General features: G+C 48.0%; 2 protein-coding genes and 1 long non-coding RNA gene across 4 annotated transcripts in view; 1 reads left to right on the top strand and 2 right to left on the bottom strand.

Annotated features, from left to right (window-relative positions):
• Positions 1–617: 617 nt before the first annotated feature.
• On the top strand, positions 618–10,109 carry ISL2 (ISL LIM homeobox 2). 2 transcript variants are annotated; one of them, XM_067534548.1, is made up of 5 exons: positions 618–851; positions 1,324–1,586; positions 5,020–5,303; positions 6,608–6,775; positions 9,009–10,109. In XM_067534548.1, exons 1-5 carry the CDS (start codon positions 679–681, stop codon positions 9,123–9,125), a joined length of 1,005 nt encoding a protein of 334 aa, XP_067390649.1. In that variant the 5' UTR covers positions 618–678; the 3' UTR covers positions 9,126–10,109. The 2 variants fall into 2 exon arrangements, with proteins under 2 accessions (XP_067390649.1, XP_067390648.1); XM_067534547.1 differs by lacking the exons at positions 6,608–6,775; positions 9,009–10,109 and having other exon boundaries at positions 5,020–6,586.
• A 1,947-nt stretch (positions 10,110–12,056) lies between these two features.
• LOC137144379 (uncharacterized) lies at positions 12,057–15,112 on the bottom strand. Its single transcript, XR_010917387.1, has 2 exons — positions 13,617–15,112; positions 12,057–12,283 (listed from the first exon to the last, which is right to left on the bottom strand). It is a non-coding gene; the product is annotated as an uncharacterized lncRNA (long non-coding RNA).
• Positions 15,113–18,406: 3,294 nt separating this feature from the next.
• The window catches only part of SCAPER (S-phase cyclin A associated protein in the ER), a 322,376-nt gene continuing 315,693 nt past the window's right edge, over positions 18,407–25,089 (bottom strand). The window contains exons 30-32 of the mRNA XM_067534777.1: positions 23,650–23,841; positions 20,636–20,687; positions 18,407–18,858 (exon numbers count right to left, since the gene is read on the bottom strand). Coding sequence (XP_067390878.1) covers positions 18,752–18,858; positions 20,636–20,687; positions 23,650–23,841 — 351 coding nt within the window. The 3' untranslated portion in view covers positions 18,407–18,751. The remainder of the gene's footprint in view (positions 18,859–20,635; positions 20,688–23,649; positions 23,842–25,089) is intronic.

The raw sequence follows: 25,089 nt of genomic DNA, 5'->3' as shown, positions 1-25,089 counted from the left end.
ACATTATAAAATCGTGCATATTTTTTTAACGAGGCTTATTTTTGCTCTTACTCAATCTATTGCTTTTTGTTATTTTTTAAATTAAAACCTATTTTATCTTGCTGTGTCACGATCTCGGGCTGCAGAATTCGTTGTTTCTCTTTTCTTTTGAAAGAATAAATAAATGTTTTGTTGGCTTTTGCTCTTTGGATGCCTTTTTTCTAATCGCTCAGGCATTAGTAATTAATTATTAAGATATAAAATAAGAAAAAGCAAAGAGGAAAAGAAGAGCCTCGGTTTTGTTTTTTGTTTTTAAAAAGACTTACAGTAAATGCAAATGAAATAACCGGCAGATAAAGTTCATCTCGTTTTCCACTGTGTTAACTATCTACCCGCTCTATGTTTTCCAACCTTTGTTTTAGCAGTTGCACTTACCGTTTGCTTCTGTAAAATCTCCTTGCAGTTCAAGTGACTGTAAAAGTGACAATATACGGAGAATAGCTGCTGCAGTTTATCCATTTCACCTTTTCTTTCTTTCTTTCCAATGCCTGAACATTACTAGAGAATGTCTCCTTGTAATTACGAATGCCTCTGTGATTGCAGTCCGTTGAGACAGTTCTGATTAGAAATGATGTGCCTCCAGTGTACGTTTTAAATTTCCTCTGCTCATTTCCACTGGTAGAAAAGCCCGGAATTGCCATGTGTGTAGGCTGTGGGAGTCAGATCCATGACCAGTACATCCTGAAGGTCTCCCCGGACCTCGAGTGGCATGCAGCATGTCTCAAATGCGCTGAATGCAGCCAGTTCTTGGATGAAACCTGCACTTGTTTTGTGAGAGATGGCAAGACATACTGTAAAAGGGATTATATCAGGTGATTCAAAAAGCTCCTTATCCATTTAAAAAAAAACCAACTTTCCTCCGGCCCATTTCTTAAGAGCTAATTTCAAGAGCTCCCCATCTGTGAAATCATAGGTCCCCTTGCTTGCTAAAGGAGGGCGCAGGACAAATTATGTCCCTGTTTATTAGGCTTTGGAGACAGGAAGTTAACAACAATGTATGCAACCAAACAATAATATTCATAATAACCGTCATGTCGGCGAACAAGAGACAATATTGACCTGCACGCTTCCTAATGCCTGCTATAGAAAAATGTGGCTAAGGGGGAAATTTCCCATTGAACCCGAGCCCCCTTCTCGAATTGAATTAGTGGGTGAGACGTGTTAGGAAGAGAGCAGAGGGGATCCTTTTGGTTTCTCAGCCGGGGTAATGAGTGACTGGGGAGGGCGAGCTGGGATCGGTGGTGGGGTGACTGTGTCTCTTCATGGCCCTTTCTCTCCCTGCAGGTTATTCGGCATAAAGTGTGCGAAGTGCAAGGCGGGATTCAGCAGCAGTGATTTGGTGATGAGAGCCCGGGAGAACGTGTATCACATCGAATGTTTCCGCTGCTCGGTCTGCAGCCGCCAGCTGCTGCCCGGGGACGAGTTCTCTCTACGGGACCATGAGCTGCTCTGCCGGGCCGACCACAGCCTCCTGCTGGATAGAAACTCGGCGGACAGTCCCAGGAGCCCCGGCCACTTACAAAGCACCAGAGGCCTGCATCTATCAGGTAAAGGAGCAGCAGCTCTGCCGGGCATTGGGGCCCACTTGGGGGTGTGAGATTATCAGCGAGCTAGCTCAGTAAATACAGGGTATAGACATACACACACCATGTATTGTTATCTGGGGGTAATATGTCCTGCACTGTGCAATAGCGTGTGTGTCTGGCCTAGGGCTATATGGAGAGATGTATGCATAATTTTTTATCTAATTCCGTCTCTGCGGGGCCATTTTTAGCTTTAGTTGTTCCTCTTATATGGATGTAGAAAACACATCTGTTATTTCCACCCACCCTATGCTGGATGATGGAGGCCTAGGAGGCTTTGGCCAGACTCGACAGTCTTTGAAGTGTTTCCCACCTTGCCCCCTACTGGGAACCTCTCCCCCCCCACTTCCATCTCCTCCATTTAGGCCTCTTTCTTCTGCGTCTAGGGAGTGGGAGGGACTGGACGTTACAGGCCACTTGCCAAGGAAATGTGAGGTTCTGTACACACCCAGAAGAGGAGAGGGAGAGGCAGAGTGGGTTTGGGGCAGAGCGGGGGTGGGTGGATGCGGCTGAAAAGGGAATGGAACTAGCTACAGGGCTGGGAGAACATTAAACAGTTCAGGCCGCTGAATATCGCTACATGTAGCTGCTGCCAAAAAACCCAGAGCCCCTGGGGAGGGAGGGAGCTGGGAGTTCATGAAGGGAGCCAGCAGGGAAAGGGACTGTGACAGCCCTGTTGCCTAAGGGAGCAGCAGAGAATTCGTGGGAAAAGCTAGAGGAACGTGGCAGAGCTGGGGAGCAGCTACTAACCCTGCCCTAGACACTGTCGTGAGGGCAAGGGACAAAAGGGGCGACCCCCTTGCTAGAGACCTGCAAGGTGGGGGGAGGGGGGCAAAAGCACGTTGAATGGAGGGTTAGGCTCCAGCTGCGTACAGTGCTCCAGGAGGCAAGGGAGGGAATGTCAACCCCAGCCAGGCCAGGCTAGAGAGCTGGCTGGCGCTTCTGTCTCCTTGGGGTGAGTTAGAAGGCCATTTCCATAGCCGGCCTTCAACCGCCCCAAACAGAGCTAAGGGCCGAACCCTGCTCACTCCCAGCGCCAAGCCAGTTTTGCTCGGGTACTCGGGTGATGGGCTCTAACGCAGGAGATTAGCTAGCCAGATAGATCTGCAGGGCTTGGCCCTAAAGCTCAGAGCCAGTCCCAGAATTGTAGAAGAGCAAATGGGAGCGTGAAGACAAGTCAAAACAGCTGCTGCACTTAGGAGGTTTCGGAATAAACGGGGATTCATCCAAGTCACACTGAACTGCCCCAGCAACAGGCTGTAAAGTGCTCGCTACCCGCGGGGCAGCCGGTTTACAGTATAATGGCGCGTTCAATATTAACATGACTATAGCTGGAAAGCTGCGATTAAACGAGAGCTAAAGCCAGGGTTGTTTCCCCAATTACCTCCATCCAGTAACTGCCTAGTCGGGGGCCGCGCGGGGCACGGCAGCTTTACATAATTCGGGGGGAGAAAATCAGCTAGGCTGGGTGTATGTTTCCGGGCACAATAATCTGTGCGGGTCACAGGCTGCCCTCCTTTACCGTTCGAGTAATAACCCGGCCACGGCACTCGGGCCCGCTGGCCTAGTCCATTTATTAGCCTGCTTTGCTTTCAGTGCGGGGGAGATTTCACTAATCTGGGAAAAAAACCATGTGGATTTAAAAAACATCGACTTTAAAAAATTAAAACCCCCACTAACAACAAAGCAAAACAACCCACCCCTTACAGCAACACTGAGTAGGGAGGGGACTGGGTCGAGATTAGGACTCTCTTCCTAGGGAAGAGAACGGTAAAAACAAAACAAACCCTGCATACGAGAAGCTGCGATCAGACGGAGAAAAGGCGGAAGACCGGGTTTCGATTGTCTATTTTTAGGTGTATTTGTGCTTGCCGATTAGGATCTGTGTATCTGGAGATGATACGTCGTTAATGCCTCGGTATCTCGATACAGATTCTATCCTGGGGAGGGGGGGATCCTCTCTGCTAGTGATAATTATTGAATAATGACAGTTCACGAGTTAAGGACAGAGGAAGCCGGAGTTTCCCCTTTCGGAGATGATTGTATGCTGCCTGTGTTATTGATCTCTAATAAGGAAGCTCTTATATTGACTCCTTCCCGTCCGGCCCATTAAAAGCCCTTCCCTTGGCACCGGTTTCGATTAGAAATATCGGGCAAGGATTTTTACTGGGTAGAGCAGCCCACATGCGAAAAGCGGCTAAAATTCCACGACTCCCAAAGCAAGGAAGGAGCCTGGAGATTAACGAACAGTCACAGTCGCTAGCTAGTCAGCACTTCAGCGCGCTCTCCGCCGCTAATCCGGCTCTTTCTCCTCCTGCCCTGGCCGCTCGGCCCAGGCTGCGGTGGGTTATTTGCCCGAACGGTTCTAGCCCTGTTCCCCGGGCCCCGCGCTCTGTAGTGGGGGTGCGGGGCCAGTCCGGATTAGACCCCGGGGTTGCAGTTGATCTAAAATCTGCTTGTCAAATCTCACTGGCCCAGGAGCACCAGGCCCGTTTTGGACTGATTACTATTGGGTGGGGTGGTTATTTAGCCAGCCTGTAATCCCCACCAGGGCTTCCCCCATTAAATGGGCTGCTTTAAAGAGGGGCTCGGAGGAGTCACTTACTCCCCCGATTTCCCCCCGGTGTAGCTGCCGGGAAGCGGCGCGGTGTCTGGGCCCGGCCTAGCCGCTGCTGCCGAGGCAGCTCAGCGCGCCCTGGCCCGGGTGATTTCCCTCCTGCGTGACTTGTACTTGTCCCCCCCTCTTTTAAAGAGCCCCAGCGGCCAGGGCCTGCCTCTGGGGGCGGCGGCGGCAGCGATCCCCCTCCCCCACTGCCCGGTGGGCTGTCAAATATTGAGCCCTGGGACCCCCCAACCGCTGACCGCCTGGCAGCCTGTTTGACTCCGATTCTCCCTGCTGTGACCCCGGCTGGGGAAACAGGAGCTGCTATAACCGCATGCCGGGCAGGGCCGGGCCGGGCCGGGCCGGGCCGGGCCGGGGGGGGGAGGGCCCAGCCCCGGCTTTGGGGCTGGTGTGGAAATGGCCTTTCATCTCAGAGGAGATGCGGGCCGCACCGGCAAAGAGGCGCTCGGCCTAAGCCCTGCAAGCGGATCTAGGCCAGCCAGCGGCCGCTTAGTTCCGCGCCCCGCCCCGGGGACCCCCCAGTCAACCCCGTGGGGGACCCCCCCGGACTTCACTGCGGTAGGGGCGGGTGCCTGCCTGCCTGCCATCCTCTGCGCCGTGAGCGCAGCCGGGCCGGGCCAGAGATCACTGTCCATCCGTTCCCACGCTGCCTGCACGGCCCGGCTGGGGCTGGGGCTGGGGGCGCGCCGCAGAGGTGCCCCGGGAAGGTGGGGCGGGTTGGCTCAGAGCCCGGCACTGACTGGGGTTGGTCGGTTCCCCCTCACCCTGCTGCAGACTCCGGGCCCGGCCGCCAGCCCTCTCTCCGGCCCCACGTGCACAAGCAGACGGAGAAGACCACCCGCGTCCGCACGGTGCTGAACGAGAAGCAGCTGCACACGCTGCGAACCTGCTACGCGGCCAACCCGCGGCCGGACGCGCTGATGAAGGAGCAGCTGGTGGAGATGACCGGCCTGAGCCCCCGAGTGATCCGGGTCTGGTTCCAGAACAAGCGCTGCAAGGACAAGAAGAAATCGATCCTGATGAAGCAGCTGCAGCAGCAGCAGCACAGCGACAAGACAGTAAGAGCCGGGCACCTCTTTGCACCCCCGGCAGGGGCCATCTTGCAGGAGGGAAAGTCTCTCCCTGCAATTCCCGAGGGCTGTCGGCTCCTGGCTTTGGGGCCGCTGATTCCCCCTCCTCCCCAGTATTACTCACACGCAAACGGGGGTGGGCGCCTGACAGCAGAGCCCCCGCGCGGCGGGGTGCTGGGGAAAGACCTGCCCTTTGCGCCACGCGCCCTTGTATGGGGCAGATCCGCTCCCAAGGACCGGTTCCGCCCTTGTTTGGACATCAAACCGTTGCTACCCAATTCTTAAAATCCGCCAACCTGTTTGTGTGAATTAAACCAACAACCACCATCGAATAGAAAAGCTGTTTTAAAGGCACGAATCTCCCCCCCTCCCAGCCACCTTTTTAGCAACCTCCAGAACCGAAACCGGCTAAAACGGACCAGAAACCAAAAGTGAAGCGGACCAGTCCGTTGGCCGGGGGAAATGCGCGGAGTAAACAGACAGCGGGAGCAGGGACCAGCGATCTAGATGTAACGAACAATCGTGCGGCGGTCGTAAGCCGAGGGTTTAGTTTGCACCATAAAGGAGGCGATTTAATTTTTTTTAAATGCACGAATTGTTCTTACGAACCGGACAGTGTCAGTTAGGACGAGGTATTTATTGAGTTAAGATATTGTGCGTTGAAGCTGTTCTGTCTGGCGGCTACTTCGCTCGTGTATGCAGGGCGTTGTTCGGCAGATAACGCTGCGAACCAAGTGTCAGAGCTTTGGGGGGCTGGAACAGACACTTTTCTGGGTTGTTGTTTTTTTAACTTGCTGAAAGGACCCTAAATATCGGTTGGACCCTTTTCTGCTCGGTCGCCCGGGGATAGGTAAATCCCGCCAAGCCACTCATAACGTTTCCCGGTGAAGTCCCTGGCTGAGATGGCGGAGGGACCGCTGGGGAGCCCAGGGGAAGTGTTGGCGTTCACAGCTCGATTTGCTGGGCAGGGGAAGTGACCCGCCCCAGCTTCCAAACGTGTCACCCGTTCTTGCTGCCACCGGAACGCAGCGAACGTGTCTGCCCGGCCCCGCCGTGTGACACTAACCCGAGCGCGGAGCGGGGGGCGGTGGGCAGGTCCCAGCACCTGGCGCTGCAATGGAAGACACAGACACACTTCGATGGGGGCAGGAGCAGGGCCCAGGGGGCCGGGAAGCGCAGCGCTGGGGCGGGCTCGGTGGGGAAGGGAGCCTTTCCCCATTGCTGCCCCGGCAATGCCCCGCTCCCGCGGAGCCCGCCCGGTCTGAGGCTTTGCTGCTTGTCTCCCCCTCTAGAGTCTGCAGGGCCTGACCGGGACCCCTCTGGTGGCCGGGAGCCCCATCCGCCATGAGAGCGCCGTGCAAGGCAACGCCGTGGAGGTCCAGACCTACCAGCCGCCTTGGAAAGCGCTCAGTGAATTCGCATTGCAGAGCGACCTGGACCAGCCCGCCTTCCAGCAGCTGGTAAGAGGCGCGCCGCGGCTCTTGATTTATTACCCCCGGACCCTGATCGCCGCACTCCCTCCTGGTCCGGGGCCTAAAGTCATCCTCGGAGCGAGCGAGAGCCGCGGCCACGGTGTGCGGGAGGGGACCGGCACCCCGGCCCAGCTCCGCAGCGGTTCCCAACTCCCACGGGCAGCTGCAGAAGTTAGGCGCCTAACTTCGTCCGGGGATCTCTGGGCCTGGATTTATTGGGGGGAGGAGGGGAAGTGGGGCTTGACAGTCACCCTGTGCCAAGGGGAGGGTGGGTCGGGGTCTCCAGGAGCCCAGCCTTCCCGTCACTTGGTACATTTCGATTTGGCTGAGAGAAAAGGGCTGCTGGCATCGTGTGAGCTCGGCCCAGCCCGCAATAGGCCGGGGGAGCGGCGAACAGCGAGGACGATAATGCTGGGAACCGGACCAGAGACGCTGGGAAGGTGTTCCCGGTGCGTGTCCATTGCCACAATGAGCAGTGCTCCCTGGCGAGGGAGTGGGAAGTGTCTTTATTAATGAACAAATACACCGGCCACTTGCATCGCACATGGAAAAAAGAAGCTAGAGAAATTCTCAGGGACAAAGCGGCTCGTGGTTTATAACGTACCTTGTGCTAACAAACAGTGACAAGGGGCCAGATCCTGACATCCTGACGCCTCGTTAGACGCTGAAATTCTCCCTAGAGTAGACAGGCAAAACTTGCACCGACTTTAGTGGAAACTGGGCGAGGAGGTCAGGATCTGGCCCGTGGGCACAGGGGTTTGTAAGAGGACAATTCCGATGCCCAGACTGCGCTAATTTTTCTCAGAGCTGGGTGCCGGTGGAGGGGATTCAGGCTTAAAAAAGACGTGGCTGCAGCCCCCCGTTAATGTACTACTTCGAAATGACTGTGATGTTTTAGAAGATAATCAAAAATTAATCCTGTGTTATGTTTAGTTAATAGAATGGAAAAGTGAGACAGGAGTGCGGTATGAATAATTAAACGATCATTTACTAGCATTGGAAGAGCGAATTGATGAAATATGCTGCACATACATCATCACCCTGTGATATGTGGAGCCCTGCCCTGCGCAGCAGCCACTCGACCACTGCCTAGTCTGAAATTAACTTCGAAAAGTCTAGCAGATTTCTTATTGGGCAGGACAGCCGCTCCCCATTGCAAAGAAATCCCCGGGGACTGTATCAGGACTGTGCAATTTGCAACACTAAGAATTAGGGAGATCTTTTTGCGAGAGTGCCCACTAGGATCCCTCCAGAAAGAGGGAACTTCTATCTAGGACGCCTGGGTTCTCATCAGCTTTGTTTATTTATTTAGTTAAATGTAATGATGTCGTATCCTCGTAATAAAGATTTTGCCAACCCAGTCCCTCCTGACATGGGGGGAGGGGCTAGGGTTTGAATTACTTTGGGCAAGAGGGAGAATGAACGGCTGTGCACATTGTGTCACTCACCTTGTGCTGGCCCCGACTATGGACCTGTAGCATAAGCTAGAAAGTCTCACGCTTTTAGCTCAGGCTGTCCTTGGTTCAGTCCCCCATGTCAGCCCAATGGTGCTCATCACAAATGCGTCACTGTCTTCTGGCGAGCTGGTGCCTCAGTCATTTAAGCTTTCTGTGCCTTGGTTTCCTGGATTGTAAAATGGAGATAAATATACTTCTATAAAGTGTGTTGCAATCTATAGGACAAGAAAAGCACTATATAAATGGTTAATATACATTATTATAGGGGCGTGGTGCAACAATTGATATTAGTACCAATATTATTTAATGAAAATAATCTGAACGAGGCAGTAAATAGCAGAGTAATGAAATGCACAGGAGGAGTTGCAAATACCAGTGAGGATGGAGAAATAATACAAATACACAAAGCTGAACAGGATGGAGGGGGTTTTAAGCCGTGGGTCATCCCTGCTTGGGGAGGTCGAGACTAGGTTTACAAAACGTGTTATTTAAACACGTTTTAAGGAAAAGTGTACAAACCCTGGAGGAGGCAAGGCATGTTGTGTTTTAACTCGTTATCTGGTGCAGGTGCATCCTAGCTAGTTTTTAAACTCTGCCTGCACTAGGTACTAGAATATTTTTAGCAGCGCCTAATTAAAATGAGTTATCTACCAGGATGAAAAGAGCTTTCCTCACTCTAGACATGGCAGGGTTTGGTGGGTCTGAAGTTTACCTACATCGCTCTCACCCATGCCCTTTCTTTCCCCCTTTCTCTACCCTCTTAGGTATCCTTTTCCGAATCTGGATCCTTGGGTAACTCTTCTGGCAGCGATGTGACCTCCTTATCTTCCCAGTTACCTGACACTCCCAACAGCATGGTACCCAGTCCTGTGGAGACGTGAGACAAGCACCCCCAGCGGATCTGGACTTTCGCATGCTCCTGCTCCCTGCATGAGACGAGCCCAGCCTCAGGCTGTCCCAGACTAATTCCAAACAAAACTTTTTTTTTTTAAATTAAAAACCAACAAACTATTATTTAAAAACAAACAAAAATATGTCTTGACTGCCAAAAAGCACCAGGATTCTAGCTGCCTTCACCAGACTGGAGAGAACTCCTTCCCACCCCTTTTTTTCCCCCTGTGGATTTTGGTTTTTGCCCCACCAAAGCAAATCTGGATTTACTAAAATTAGCCCCACCGTACGGTATAATGGTAGCTTGTACATTTGTTCGTTTTGTTTTCCTTTTTGGAAGAAAAAAAGGATCCTCTGTGTCTTCCTAAGGCTGGTTGGAAGCCAGTCAAATCATCTCAGCTCGCTGCTGTGTTTTGAGTAGTCATCTCCATTTCAATGCCTCTCACATCACCACGTGAGTGAGTTCATTCCATACTCTGCATTATCCCTGACTTGAGAATCTTGTCCTTTTTTGGGGACGGGGAGAGAGACCCCCCCCCCAAGCCGCATGATTGCTGGAAAACATATATATGGACATAAGACTTTTATTGAAAATGTTAAGTTATCTTATGGACGGAGGACAGATTGTTTGAGCCTTTAAAGAACTAAAGTAAGTTATTGTTATTTATTGTCAGAGCAGCAGTTAACAGTGGGAATAATATTTTGATTTTAATAAAAAATAACCTAATGGAAAGTGCAACACAGTGTGTGGATTGTTAACCAGCTCTGTTAGATGAAGAATAAAGAGAAACCAGGGGTCAACATTCGGACGAAATAATTCTAATGGGCCATCCTTGAAAATAAATCCGGAGATCGAAATTACTATCCGGAGTCAAAATGATCACGCTAGAAACAAGATAGATAAATGATCTCTTCTGCCATGGTATCATAGGCTTTAAACGAATATATGGAACAGCAGGAATCCATGCAGATAAAGAGCCCCATTAACACTGAGCTAGTAAAACTAGCCACGTTTATTGCATTATTTGTAACTGTTTTCTAATCAACATATATTTTTAAAAAACGCAGTTGGTGTAGCTCTGTCTAGATTGCTATTAATAGGAAAATCCTAATTACTCCCCTCCCTGCTGCCCAATAATATAATTGTCCAAGTGTTATCATTTAATCGATTTGCCTCCCTGAATCATGGCACTAAATGTTTAAGCATCCTGTCTGATCACTCAGGTTATTTTAAAATTAGTAAATAAAATTACTTCCAATTTTAAATTTGAACCACTTTTCAAAATCCCAGTGCGAAAGATTTAAAAATAAAAGAAATTAGCATGGAGACTGGTGCTCGACAGAGAATCCAGGCGAGTTACAAAGAGAGAATGTGGAGTTTTCCTTCTTTCCAGTGCATCACTGGTGAAAAGGTTTGTTTTCCGGGCAGCAATATCAGAGATTTGATCTCCTTCTGAGCAGCAGCATTGAAATGTTGGGCAGGGCTGCCTATAATTCTGCTTCTCTTTACAGCTTCTTATTTCAGATCATAGGCTCTTGCCAGCGAATGGGATTGTCCCTACAAATCTATTAAATTGAGCACCAGAATTGGAGACGTTTCGCTCTCACCTGCGATTCTGTTACTGCATTTGCAGTTGGCCCTGCCTTGCGTCCATCCCCACAAGGCAGTATATGGCGTGGGCTCTGGATTTGTCCAGGTTCAGCTACTGGGATCCTAATTCACAGGGAAAGTGAACTGCCTGGGATGGACAGGGATGCTGTTAATGCGCGCTGTAGTCACCTGGACCGCAGGTTCTATTCAAGCCCTCATGTCACTGGGCCAAGGGTTACTTCCTCTCCCTTCCCATTTATTTCCTGGTGTCTCTGATTAACGCTTGGAAGGAGTGAAGGCAGCTTTAGGGCGAGGGCGTGGGCGTGTGAAATATATTTATACACAGTTTACTACTGAATAACGAGAATGAGGCTGAGTCTGCAGTCGGATCTTTGGCGCCGACTCCCTTACACTAGAGGAAAGTGGTAGTCAATCCAGAGCCATTCCGGATTTACACCGATGGAAAAGAGGGCCAAACCTAGTTGTTAGCAGGGATAATTACTTGAGCGCGTCTGTGCATTAATTAACTCATCCCCCATCCCAGAGATAAGATCCACTCAGCCCCTCCCCTTCCAATAGTTAAAGGCCCCGCTCCTGCAGCTCTTTCCCAGGCAAAATTCCAGTAGGCCGCGATGGACAACAGAGTTTATCAGAGGCGCTGGGAGAAAAAGCGGGGAGTGGGTTGTGAAATGGCCCCTTGGGTTCAAATAAGAGCCCCCCCTAGAACCTGTGCTGGGAACACGGGGGTGGGGGGATATTGCTGCTGATTCACAAATTATTTAACCCCATTTCACACGCAGCCAGGTGTGTTCGCAGCGGTGTAATAGGGTTGTCAGGTCCTACAGCCGCCCAGGCTCCACGCTGGGCAGAGGGTGCCCTCCCTAGCTAGCATTCACTTACCGAGCCCCCAGAAGCTGGCCTGCTCAGCCTAGCACAGCGGTGCCTCACCAGACGCCCTCAGACACCCACACCTCGGTTCTGCTCTAGGGCTGCCTAACTAACAATCAGGCTGGGTTTCAGTTTACAGGCTGCTCGGATCGCTGCAGTCTGTGTTACAGGCGGGCTAGCTTTGAGGCACAGAGCCGTCTGCAATTCATTGTCTCCCTGGCTGCGGTGCCAAAGCAGTGGCATTTAGCAACAAGTAGCTTTTTTTGTTACGCTGCCTGCCACTCAAGAGTGCAAAGCACTTAGCCCCGGCTAGCAGAGCAGTTTAGGCTAAGAGGCTGTAGAAATAAAACCCTTTGCCCCTAGGGGAGGCGAGGGGCAGAAGCTAGGGAGATCGGCGAGAGGGCAACCCCCACAGAGGGAACCACTAGTCTCTAGCGAGTAAAATAATAATAATGGAGAACAGACACGGGCCTGCTCGATCCTTTAAACGTAGCACGGGGCTAATTAACGTGCAACCCCCGTGACAGCAGCCTGGGATCCCCGGGAGTGGCTTTGTCCTTGCTGTCCCCAGACTGGATTTGTGATGTGATCAATCTCGTTGCATTTATTAATTCTCCCGTCTAGACAGAGGCGAAGGCTGGGCGGCTCCTTATCTGCGTTCGGCATCACCTGCAAGCGATACACTGAAAGGAGCCACATCCACCCTCCGTCGCGGACGCTGCTAGTCCCCCTCCCAGAACCAGTCTGGCGTGTCCTGGGTTTATTTTCTTTGCAGACCCAAATGGAGGGTTTCTCCGGGACGGGAGGGGCCCCGCTTGCTGCAGCGGGCCGGGGCCAGGTCAGCTGGGCGGTGTGACATTTCAAACCCCGCCGCCGGCCCTGTGTGCGCCTTTTAAAAAGAAACTGACTAGCGATCGCAGGAAATAGGCGGCAGATCCTGAAACTCCACCAGGCCCCCGGGCCAGGGCACCAGCTGGAGGCTCGGGTTTCCAGCCACAACTAGTTAACCCTTTGTTTAACACTCCGGGGACAGCTCTCGCTGCCCCCAGCCCTGGGCACCTGCCCCCTTCCAGGGGCCTGGCGCAAGGATGCGGCCATCTCCAGGCCTAGACGAGCCATTCTCCCCGCTGCAGGCGGGGCTGCGGCTGGATTTATGGCAGGCCCACCGGCCTTGTCACCGGCTGTGAGCAGGGCCAGAGCTGCGCTGTGTTCAGAGGCTTGTCTCCGCCAGTGTCCCCCCCCCCCGGAGCCGCTCCGGCCCGGGGGACTCAAGGAGGCGCGGTAGGAAGGGAGCAGGGCGGCGGAGCGCTGGGGTGATGGGGAGACGGGATGCGACGGGCCCGAAGCCAGCGCTTTCTCCCGCCCCGGCCCGCCCCGCCCGGGTGCAGCAGACCCAACTAAGAGACGAGCGAGGCGGGCTTCATAAGCACCAGGTTCGCCTCCCCGAGCTGCCCAGACAGGCTTGGAAGAAGCGCGGCCGGATCCGGGCAGACTTCGCCTCGGCGGGTCTCCTGCCCACTCAAGCCTCCGCATCTCCCGTAGGGGCAGGGGCCGCCCCACCAGGCCCCTTCCTCTCCGGACAGGCCTCGTCTCCCCACAGCGCCCCCGAACTGCCCCCCGGGGCGGGGCGGGGCCGGGCCGGGCCGGGCCGAGCCCGTTGCGTTCACCGGCGCTGAGTGACTAGCCGGGGCTAAGCGAGGCGCTGGCGACCTCCGCAGCCCCGGGTCGGTCAGTGCAGGGCGTTGCCGGGCCGGGTCACGCCCCGCCTTGGTGGCGGCTCTGCGCGGAGGCTCAGGTCCCGCCAGCCCGCAGGGGTTTCCCCGCACCGTCCCCTCCGCTGCGGAGCGATCTCCCCTCGCTCGCGAGGCCAACCCAACCGGGCAGGTTTTACGTCGAGGGCTTCGTGGGTTGCTGCGGCCTCGCCGCTCCGCGGGGTGACCCTGCCGTGTCCGGCCCCGGCGGGTGCGTCCCGTCCCTGGGCCCAGCCCGAGGCGTCACTCACCTGTCCGGGGAAAGGCGGGCGTCGGGTTCCCGCCAAACATGAGCGTCCTGCAGCCCGGTGCGGGGCGGGCCGGGGCCGCCGAGCTTCGCCTGGGCCGGGCCTGGCGGATCCGAGGAGGGAAGCGAGCGAGAGCCGCAGTGTGCGGAGCTGCTGCGGCGCCCGGTCTGAGGGGCTGCGCTGGGGCGTCTCCAGCGCTGGGCCGCGGCGTGCCGGGGGAGGGTGGAAAGGCGGCCGGGGAGAGAGAAGGGGCACCTGCGCGGGCAGCGGAGGGAGCGAGGAGAAGGTCCCGGTCCCGGCTGTGTTCACACACGGGCGGAGTGTGGGGAGGGAGAAGCGAGCCGGGGGGGCACAGAGCTGCCGAGTCGCTTAGAAAGCGGAGTCCCCAAACAAGGCGGGGGTGGGAGGGCCGCGGCTGGACGGCCGCTAGCACAAGCGAGTTAAAGGGGAGCTGGCGGCCGGGGCAGCCCTGCCCCACTGGAGCAAGCGGGAGCCGGGCCGGCGAGGGAGTGGGCCGAGGGCGGGGATCGGGGCTCAGCCGAGGCGCGGGAAATCACCTCAGCGCTCTGCCCCCTAGGCCCGGGGCCGCGCTGCCCTGCCCGGGCAAGGAGCGACCGCGAGGGCAGCCAGGGCGGGCGGGGGCGCTGCTCTAGGAGCTGGGCGCGGGGCAGGCCGCTGGGGCCACAGAGGGCGCGTGGCCGCGGGCCCCAGCCTGTCTCTGGGAGCCCGGCGCGGGTCTCCCCGGCTCCCAGCCCCCCAGGCTGAGTGTGGGGGGGAGGGGAGACGTTCCCGCGAGCGCCGAGCTCTGCAGGGGAGCCGCCGGGGGGGGGAGGGCGGCGCTGGGGCAGGCGGGGTCAGCGCTCACCTGCCCACCCCCCGGCCGCGGGTTGGCGGCTCTTTCCCGCGCCCGCAGGCGATGCCGCCCGTGGTGGCCACGCGCTCCTCCTGCTGCGCCCCGGCCACGTCCCCCGCCTGCACTGAAACGAGCTGCTGCCCCTGGAGCCGCCCGGCCCGGCCCGGCCTTGGAACCAGCCATGACAGCGCGGCCGGCTCCTGGGAGAGGGAACCTGACACCAGGCGGCCGGGAGCAGAGCCGCGGCTCCCCCTAGCGCCGGGGCAGCGGCAGGGGCAGCCGGGCCCGCCCTGCCGCCGGGTGTTTCTGTGCCGCCGGGAGGAGGCGAGTCACCGCCCGGCTCGATGAGGACTAGCGGCCCGTGCGGACGCCGCCAGGGAAACCCAGCGGCCGCGCTGCTGCGTGTCGCTTCTGAGCGGAGCCATTCACACCGACCCCGCAGGGCGCAGGTTGGTGTCGCTCCTCCTCCCTGGGCCGGGCCGGGCCGGTTCGGTTCGTTCGTCGCCTGTCACGGGCAGGCGCGATGCGGGAGGCCCTGCGAACACCTGCAGGGTGCTGGGCCCTCCTGTCTAGGAGGTCGGTCGGTCCATCCGTCCGTCCCGCCTGTCTGCGCAGCCTCCCGCTGCATTTCTCGTCCCCCGGCCCGGCTCCGCGGGTGGCGGGTCTAGGCCGCTCCTGCTAGCGGTGAGAGGCAGCGCCTCCTTCCCCGCCGGCCGTCGGGCCGGGCAGCTATAAGACACCTGAAGGCAAAACCGAGACAAGGTGGGCAAGGTATAAACCTGGCGCAGATCCTCGCGGGAATTTCGGCTGCTAACTTCCACGGACATCAGTGGAAGTCAGGAGGAGCCTAAATACCTTGGGGGGACTAGGTCAGGGTCCCACAGCCAGCTTCTGCTCTGGTTAACTTGCCCAAACTCGCGCTGGCTACAGTTTCTCTAGCGCAGGATTGGGCCCAGAAGAAAACTGTAAGACGTGAACTAGGGATGGTTTTTTTAAATATGGTCTCCCAGCCCCTTTTCTTTCCCGTTAACTTCAGCTCCCTCACTCTGCTGTTTCCCTTACTAAGGAGAAAAACAAAGAGTTGAAGTTTTAGGTTAAAAGGACAAATGTCTCCACCATCTGAGGTCAGCAGAGTCATGGCACGTTTATTAGACACCAGTAATAACGTGATTTATGAATCAGTTGAAAATCAAGGCAGTGAATCACATGCCAGAAGCACAGCAAGGTCTGGGGGAAATGGACAAGATGCTTTCCCCCATGCCAGCAGCCTGCCCAGGGGAGAGGGCCACCCGGTCACAGCAGGTTAATAATAAGGGAGAGGAACCCGGGCAGAGCATGGCTGCTGTGCTACAGAAGCCATTGTGCCTAAAAGTCCATCATAGATGGCATGGCAAATTTCCAGAGACTCTGGCAGGATTGAAGATCCTGTGGCTGGTGTAGAAATGGAAGCTGTGAGGGCTAGCAAAGCAAAGAAGCAGAAATCGTATTTAAAACCCCAGGGCTCTTCTCATGGTGCAGCTTGCTGGACAGGTCAGTTTGCCCCCTCTCTAGCTTGTTTTAATTTTTGTCCTGTGTGCGTGGGGGAGAACCAAGACTCTGGTCCCAAATTCTGTGCTGACTCACCAAAATCAAGGGGAGCCGAGCATCTGGAATCAAAGGGGTGTCCCTCACCCCAGCAGTAGGCCTGAGAGCTGAGGGTATACTCAGTCATAGCTCATTAGATTACCTGCTTGTCATTGCTGACCCCTGGTCGCTGCCCCTTGACTCGTAAAGTCACCTGAGCCATGGGCCCCCCTTCAGGCAGAGCCCCGACTGAACCAAAAACTATGACCTTCAGAAAGAGATGGTCCAAACCTCTCCAATATCACACAAGGGTTTTTCTTCTTCAGCCTGCCCTGAATGCTGCTGGCAAGGGGCTGTTTTCTACTGAATAAAGTATTTAAGCATCCACTATCCCACCTTCCTGTCCCAGAAAAAAAGTTTGAATGAATCCTTGGTGATCAAAGCTGCTCCAGTGATCCTTCTGGGACCTGTCTGCAAATGCTTTAAATCTACTTAATGACTGCTGTAGCCCAAATGCTTCATATTTCCAAGAACCACAGACTGTTCCAGACAGCAAGATGGATACTTTAAATAGGTTTAGAGACCTTAACAAGAAAACAAAAGGCAAACTATCTTAATCCTTTTCCCCCACAAACTCATTTGGCTGCTCATAAAAAGCAGTGGCAGAGAGAGAGTCAGGAAATAAAGTGCCCTCTTGTTCCCTCATTATTAACATCAACAGCAAATTTCATATTTGCCATCTTGGATTTCCCTTTTTTAGGGAATTTTTAATACTAAATTCCCTTTTGGTTATGAAAGTAGGAAACCTTGAAATACGGTGACATTGTGAACTGAGTACCCTTCCAGCTGCAACTGACACTGACATCCAGCAACCACCGCCAGCAGTTTGTGAGCAGCAGGAGATTGTTACACAACCACCCCAAGTGCTCAGAAACACTTTAAAATAGAGGGTCCCATCCTGCTCCCACGGCAGAGGGGCAGGGGCAGGCCCAGGAACCAACAGAGTTCAAGTGTGCTTTGTTTAGTGGTTAGGGCATGGCATTGGCACTTCCCAATTGCATCTTTACAGGGGGGATATTATTATTACTATTAATTTGTATTACTATAGCTGCAAAAAGCCCTAGTCATGAATCAGGATGCTCTTGTGCTAGGTGCTGTACAAACAATAAAAAACTGTTCTTACCTCCACTGAGCTTGCAGTCTAGTAATACCTCCCTGACAGGGTTGTTTAATGCTTGTGAGGTGCTTTGATATCCTTAGATTAGTGAGGTGTAAAGTGTTGCAATTATTATATATTTTAACATTTGATTATTGTGTACTCAACACTGTAAATGTGCACAGGGCTTTGCTACAATGACAGACAGTGTTCTGTATATTTTTTATGGCAACAATTTTGATTTTTCAGATTCTTTTCTACATTGTCTCCTTTCTCATTTACCCTTCCTCCCTTTGGCCCATTCTTTCACGTTATCATTGAGCTTTGTGCCATCAGCATCTCTGCTGTGCCTGTAAATTGTGATGTTAAACACATTGACTTGACAGGGGCTGGCTGGCTTAGAGGGACAAATGTCTTTACATGCACAAATCTTGACATTTAGGAAAAATGGGGAAAGAAAGAAAAAAATAGGGAAAGGAAGGGGACAGAGTAGGAACCTGTAAAATCCATAATTAAAACTCTTCCTAAGTATGGTGGGGAACTCGCTAAGACTGTTCTTTAAAGATGTTCATCCCAGTGTTTGTAGGCCTGGGGCCTGATTTAATACAATATATAACATTCTTTAAACATTCTACAATATAATTTTTTATTTGCTTACAACAACATGGTGGCATTTATGTTACACCCTTTTTAATGCATCTCTCAAGTTTAGTTCTGAGTAAGTTTATAATATCCTTATTTTTCTTCTCTTGTCTGATGTTTACATATGCCTGGTAAGTGTTACGATTTACCAGGATATAAAAGTAATCTGAATAACCACAGATTGCACATTTTAGAGAAGTAATTTTAGCCTTGCTAAACATGCAAAAAAAACCAAACAAACAAAAAAAAACCCTTCTTTTCAACAGAAACACTGTATTTACATGTTTTAATATTGCTTGACATAAGCTTTATGAAAACTCACCATTAACAGTACCAAGATGCTTCACAATTTTTTAACAATTATTATGAAAGTCTTATACAAACTTTAAAAATGTTTGTGGCTTAAGACGTTTATAACAAATGACCTTATTCTAAATCACAAGAAAAGTAAAAATGAACTGTAAATTGAGTCAAATCAGGTTAAACTTGTTAAAATTTTGATTAATTCAAAAGATGCCTCACAAGACTTCTATTTATGAGTTTATGTTGTCTATGGTAATTTGAATAAATCACACTACAAACAGAATAAGTTATTTTATTACAAGATATAAAGAAGATAACATTTTCTATATTTGTAACCTAATTTCAGCAGTTTTACAGTGCAAGAAGTTCACATCACAGGGTAGAAGCTACCAAAACCATGACGTAGTATATAAATGAAATAAACAATTTTCAAAATTAAAAAACAGAGCTTTAAAGTATTTTCAGTACTTAAGATATAAATAGTGCAAATTATATATCTACAACATAAGTATTTAGAATATCTGAAAGTTTCCAAAACAGTTTTTTTAAAGTATGTAGTTAGCACAAATTGCTGAACAGTAACAAGTTAGATGTTTTAAAAATGGAAATAAAACAAAACACTTATTTTTTCTCTTTTTTCAAGAAGAACTGTCGAGCTTCTTCCCAGGCCTGGCAAGGGAATCGGTTAGACAGCTCAAGATAATCTTGGGAAGTGAAGACTTTTTCTGCTAAAGAGAAAACATAAAATTATCCAACTATTCTCTTTTAATATGGTAATGAAACAAGAATAAAGAAAATATGGGCGCTTCAACTTGATTCACCTTTTTTACCTCCTATAAACACAGAGAAACAGTTCTACACAAGGATGGCTGCATTATTTGGGGGCAAGGGGCTATCCCATCTCAGTGAAATAATGGCCAAACACTCATTGGGTCAGTCTCTCTGTTCCAGCTAAACTCTGCTCCATATACATTAACTGGCCTTTATGTAACTTTGTGCTCCCTGTGTTCTGGGACTAGTCAGGGACCCCAGTTCAGTCTTCACAGGTTAAAACAACTTTGAGGTTGCCCTAATTGTGACTGGCTGCCTATTACTTTAATGGGGCTCTATGAAGGTGAAGAGATCTGCTAACAAAAAACTCATAGCAAGATCAAGAACTTTATCCTATCTTGCAAACTTTTACTAACATGAGTGGTCCTTTCATAAGTACTGCCAGTGATGTCAATGGACTACTCATAAAAGTAAAGGTTTGTAAAATCAGACTCTTCAGGTACTGTAAATGATCATAATTCAGCTTCATGGTACAGTGGAACTTGTTTTTTATACTGAATCTCTCTTCAGAGTGAAGTAAAATGAAAGTCCAATGTTGTTTATTTAACAGGACATTACAGTTGTGGTTTAAAACGATGTATTTAATAAAAAAATAATCCTGATATAAATCATACTTTAGATTGTTATAATTGGAATTAGTTTAGAAATCAAACTCATCTATTATCATTTACTTTTTGCCTTTCCTTTGTGAAATTCATTCAGTTTGGACAATGAAAATAAAATAGTTCATTTTCTCTTTGGTTTTTAGTCTGTTTCACTTGCAGGTTCTCAGGTATGAACACAATGCTGTAATGTCTGTGTTACAAACCCTGCAGCAAAGTGTTTGTTTCAAACCAAACCAAAAATGTTTTAATTGATATTTAAAAGAATCAGGAAACTTCTACTAATATTACATTTGGTAAACATCTTTATAAAACTCAAAGCCTTCATTTTGCACTTAGACCGCCTGACAGTATCCTGTTAAATGTACTGCAGTGTGCTAACTGATTATTATTGTGAATCATTTCTTGGTGGCTGGAAAAAAAAGAGACTATTAAAGGGTCCCCCGTACTGTATGGAGAATACGGAGAACCCAAGACTATCTCCTGAGTCACTAGCACATCTGAATTTCAAACCAGTCTGATAGGCAATGGCCGTCTCAGATGAACATCTTTAAAAAATTTAGCTTGCAGTAGTTAATCATGTCCCACATTCCAAAGGTATTTGCAAGAACAGGAAAACAATGCTGTAATCTTTTACAAACTGACAGCATTCTTATGCATATAATCACAGAGGAATATTTTACTCATAGTTTCAGGCCATTTTATGGGAGGCTAGTGGGGTGCATCAGCATGTTCATGTAGCTCCAGTGACCTAACCCCTCTAAAGAGATAGCTACGAGGATGAGTAAATTTATGCAAATGTATGCATATGTGTAAGTGTTTGCAGGATGCACATCTAACAACATCTACATTCTGAACTTCTCTGATGCTACAAGCAGTGAAACTACAAGTTGCAAGCCATGTAAATAAATGAAGCTAAAAGAGTTTCCCTAAATCTGCGATGTTATTTTACTGTTTACTGCATTTTTTTTTATTGTGAGGGCAGATATAAAGCTGAATCACAGTAAAGTGCAAGATCTTCCATATTTTTGTTATGTAATTGCTAATTTGGTAAATTTCATTGGAGACATACCTCTTTGTTGAGAAGAGTGGGTATCCGTTTGGCCTGAATTCTGTGTGAAATCCTATAAAAATAAAATAAATGTTATTTAGTTTGCATATCCACCATGTGAAGAATGAAAAAAGAGATGGGATTTAATTTTTCATAGTTAGAAGAAAATAAAACACTTCTAATGAAACCTGTGAATGAATTAACTTAGATCTGTTTGTTATAAAGACAACACAATACTATTAACACTTAAATATGTACTAACACTTACTATATGCTGTTGGTTTTATAACACTTTCAGAAAATTCCTTTATTTTGTGCAGGAAGAGTGCAAACAAGGCAAGGCCTTAATGCCTTCTTAGGAAATTAGAACCATTCATTATATATTTTAACTTTAACAAAACTTTTGTTTTAAAGAAACACAGCTGTAGCTAGAGTGCTGTCAGATTTACATTCTCCACTTTTGTTAATGTATGCTTACTCACACATCACTAAATATTACGTCTATTTACCTACAGCACAAGAGTCTGATCCTGATCTCCTGGAAATCAATGGGATTTTTGCCACAGACGTAATTAACCCTAGATCATACTATCATTGACTGTACAATAGCTATAGATCATCGTAAAATATCTAGGTGTCCAATCCTGCACACCATGTGTCCTGTGTGTAGTCCTTGCTCACCTATGGTTTGATCCCACACCTAGTGAAGTCTGAACTTTGCCATTGACTTCAATGGAAACAGATTCAGGCCCATAAGTAGCCAGTAGGATTAATCAAGTAAGCATTCCCAATACTTACAGCAGTAAGGGCTTTCAGGATCAGGCCCTTCATTTAAGTATCTGTTGAACATAGCTGATATTTTTGGTTCATGCTGATATTATCGGAGATGAGAACAAGGATTTATCAAATCAAGTTTATTCTATTAAATAATATTTTGATCTATTTTAACACATTACATCTAAATTTAGAAACAACAAAAATAACTAGGATGATGTAGAGTGGGAAAATAATTCTGTTTCTGGCGTGATGTTAAACGTATAACTGTAAAGTCTGGTTGAATCATTTTCCTCTTCTGAGTTAGCCTTTCACATTTCTAAAACACAACTGTATTTTAATGATATATATTTGTATATGTTGCCAAATATTCAAATAACCAGAAGGATTTCTTTTTGCATTTCCTAGCAGAAAGGATCCCATTCTCTAATGTGGTGGGCAGATCCTACAGTCTGTACTCAGATAAAACTCCCATTAAAACAAATGGGAGATTTACCCAAGTAAGGACTGCAGTCTGTCCACTGACGACAGTAAGCTGACATAAATCTGTTATTTGCTTATTGATATCTGCAAATGCCTTGATTCTTACAGTACTGATTAATGTGGTTGGGCTAGATTCTCAGCAGGTGTAAACTGTCATAACTCCACTGAAGTCAACAGAGCTATGACAATTTGTACCAGCTGAAGCTTTGCCATTAGATTTTAAATTTAAGTTTAATTGTAATGTTAAAATATTTTCTAAAAACATGTAAGAAATGAATGTGCCTTTTGGCATTTGACTTCAAATATTTCTATGAACTACAAATCAGGACAAACAGTACTGGAAATTAATATTTAATAAAATAAAGCTAACCTTTCTAACTTTATTTATACTGTGCTTTCTCGATTAGAGACCATCACCAAATGCCAGTTTCACTCTTATAGTAAGGAAAGCTAGGTAAATAACTTTAATTATCCAGATAAAGATCAGATTAGTGTCTGGAGTGATTTTTTCCCTCCCTTTCTGGATGAGGAAACTGCTGTTTGTTTGTGGTGTTTAACTTGTGTTTCTTAAGTTATGTCAAAGGTACCTAGAGATTTCATATAAGGGTATTTTAATATTTCTTAAAAATAAATTAAAGTAAAAATGAATTATATTTTATATGCATACAAAATGAGTTGTTACAAGATGAACACATTTTTCATTGTTAAATTTTAGTGTTCCTTGTAGCAATTATGAAAAAATGATAAAAATACAAAGTTACACTGAATAGTTTGATGTCATCTGAAGACATTTTAATAATTATTTAGCTTTCCTGTCCTCTCCCCAAAATATATCCAGTTCAAATTTGGAAAACTTGGAAAGCTTTTGAAAACAACAACTTAGTTTTCTCCATTTACTTGGTCATAAGTCATCAGCTACGAACAACATTGCTTTGTCAACAATTATAACGTTCAATTGACTGCTACAGAATTCAATCAACACCAAAATATGCTTAAATTAAAAAAATTAAAATATTTAATTAAGGTGCATGTACTTTTTAATCTGAAAATAGTTAATAAAACTTTGTATTAATATGTTTAATGTTTTTCATAATCTGATGAATAAAGCACAGAACATCAGTTTACAAAAAGAGAGTACAATCCTGCAATCCTTCCTTCATAAGAGTAGTCTCATTAACTCAATGGTTTACTTGCATGTGTAAAGGCTGCAAAAATCAGTCTATTCCTAATATACATATTTTCTAATATATAATAATATATACCTAATATATATTCTGGGTATTTTTATTTACGTGAGTGTATACACACACACACGCACGCACGCACGCACGCGCGCACACACACACACACAGAGAGGATTGTTAATTTCTCTCTAAATCTGTTGTACACAGCATGCAGCTGTGTATCTATCTGTAACTAGATGCATTATAGGAAACAACATGTGTACAATAAAGTATCTTAGTTAAAAATCAATATTTTAAAAATTGTCTAGTAATAGCTATATTTAGTTCAAATCTCACCAACATGTCCAGTCACTTTAATGACAATAGAGTCCCACATATGACAATGAGAATCTAAACTACTCAGAAACCTTTTAGGACTATAAGAAGCCTGAAGTACAGAAATAATTTGTGATTTGAAAAATAATTGGAGGATGTCTTAAAGTACTTAAATGTTGTTTATTTGTATTATTTAAAGTGAATTAATTTCATATGCACAGGAAAGACCAAAGTATTGTAGTCATATTGTGTGTAACTGCATATCACTGGAATATCTACCTGAATGAACGTGGCAAGTAAAACACAACTCATCTCCTGCTCCAGAATGATCTTGTTCTGAGGGTTATTGTAACAAGCAGCTATTAGCGTAGGGAAGAGCACTTTGATTAGGCGAGGATCACTGAAATACTGGAAAGGCAACTGGCATAGTTTTTGCAGCACAGTGGGGTGACGGCCAGATTGTACAATTACCTGAAAATACAAGAGTAATATAACATTAGAATACTTGTGCGAGACCTGGACTATTTGCTCTTCCTCTTACATTAGCTGGCAGCAATTTGGAAGCTATAGTAACTAAAAGAACATGGTTGAGAAGAAAATGTTTAATGAATGCTAAAAGAAAAGCTCAGAGGATTTAATCAAAATAAATTTCTGTTTTAGAGTACAAGGAGTATTTCCATAGCAGCACAAGAATGTAAAGAATATTTGATTATAAAGCATCCTTTTGCTGCATAATTAAAAAGAAAACCCTAAGCAAATAAAAACTGAGAAATTTGAATACTACAATACATCATTTAATGGTGCTGCAAGAGAGACAAAGAAATACTGCAAAGAGACTATAATAATTTACAAACACATGCTTTTAAAATATAATAAGCATGTTTTTAGAAAAATAATAAAGGGATCACCAGTAATGAAATAACCCTTATGAAGCATGTTCATCCTTTACTAGAATTCTCTCTAGCAATTATAAAAGACTGTTTCATCGTAGATGTCTGCTACACATTCACCCAGGCACTGAAAAGAAAAGATGATTGTAAGTTGCACAGCAATGAATTTCAGCAAGTATAGACTCAGAAAGATCCTCCCATCTGTATTTCTTATCTCAGTTTCTATCAGTGCCATTGACTCTAAAAGGAGAATTGTTTAGATAAATGGAACTGTTGTCATGAAGCAGGGTAGGTTTACAACTGTGTACATCTTAAGAAATAAAGCAATGCCATTAATGGTATCTTGCAGGGGAACCCTCCTAATTTACTCACTAGTACTACAAAGTCTTGATGATAAACTAAGAAATGTCAAAATCAGATCTGTTCCGAGTAACCTTGATTAGACAATTATAATATGAAAGAGCTGCTTGACCCAAAGTTGGCTTTTCAGTATAGGAGGAAGCTCCTATAAGGTTAGGAACACTGTAAAACTTAAGGTCATGACTGTAAATTGTACTTGGAAAAACACAATTTTACAGGTACACACCCAGACAGGACTGCATTCAAATTAAAACCAGAAGGACAGAAAGAAGCAGTGGAGACCACAGGAACATAAATTACAGGGATTTACAAGTTTTCAAAGCACTTTTAACAATACGTTAAGAACACACTCTCAGTTGATAATGCAGTTCGGTTTAAGAACAAGATCAACAAAGTAATAGTTCACATTTTTTAGTTCAATAGCCAAAAAGACATTGAAAACCCTTCAGAGAATACTGATAGGAATGTC

Source organism: Emydura macquarii, unplaced genomic scaffold (assembly GCF_026122565.2).
Source record: "Emydura macquarii macquarii isolate MOO-44397 ecotype Brisbane River unplaced genomic scaffold, CSIRO-AGI_Emac_v2 contig_3451, whole genome shotgun sequence".
Classification (NCBI taxonomy): Eukaryota; Metazoa; Chordata; order Testudines; family Chelidae; genus Emydura; species Emydura macquarii.
This window is presented reverse-complemented; position numbering and strand designations above follow the sequence as displayed.

Coding starts and splice junctions, on each gene's coding strand:
- ISL2 (XM_067534547.1), top strand. CDS start 679: ATGTGTGTAGGCTGTGGGAGTCAGATCCATGACCAGTACATCCTGAAG. Junction 852..1,323: donor TGTAAAAGGGATTATATCAG/GTGATTCAAAAA, acceptor CTCTCCCTGCAG/GTTATTCGGCATAAAGTGTG. Junction 1,587..5,019: donor CAGAGGCCTGCATCTATCAG/GTAAAGGAGCAG, acceptor ACCCTGCTGCAG/ACTCCGGGCCCGGCCGCCAG.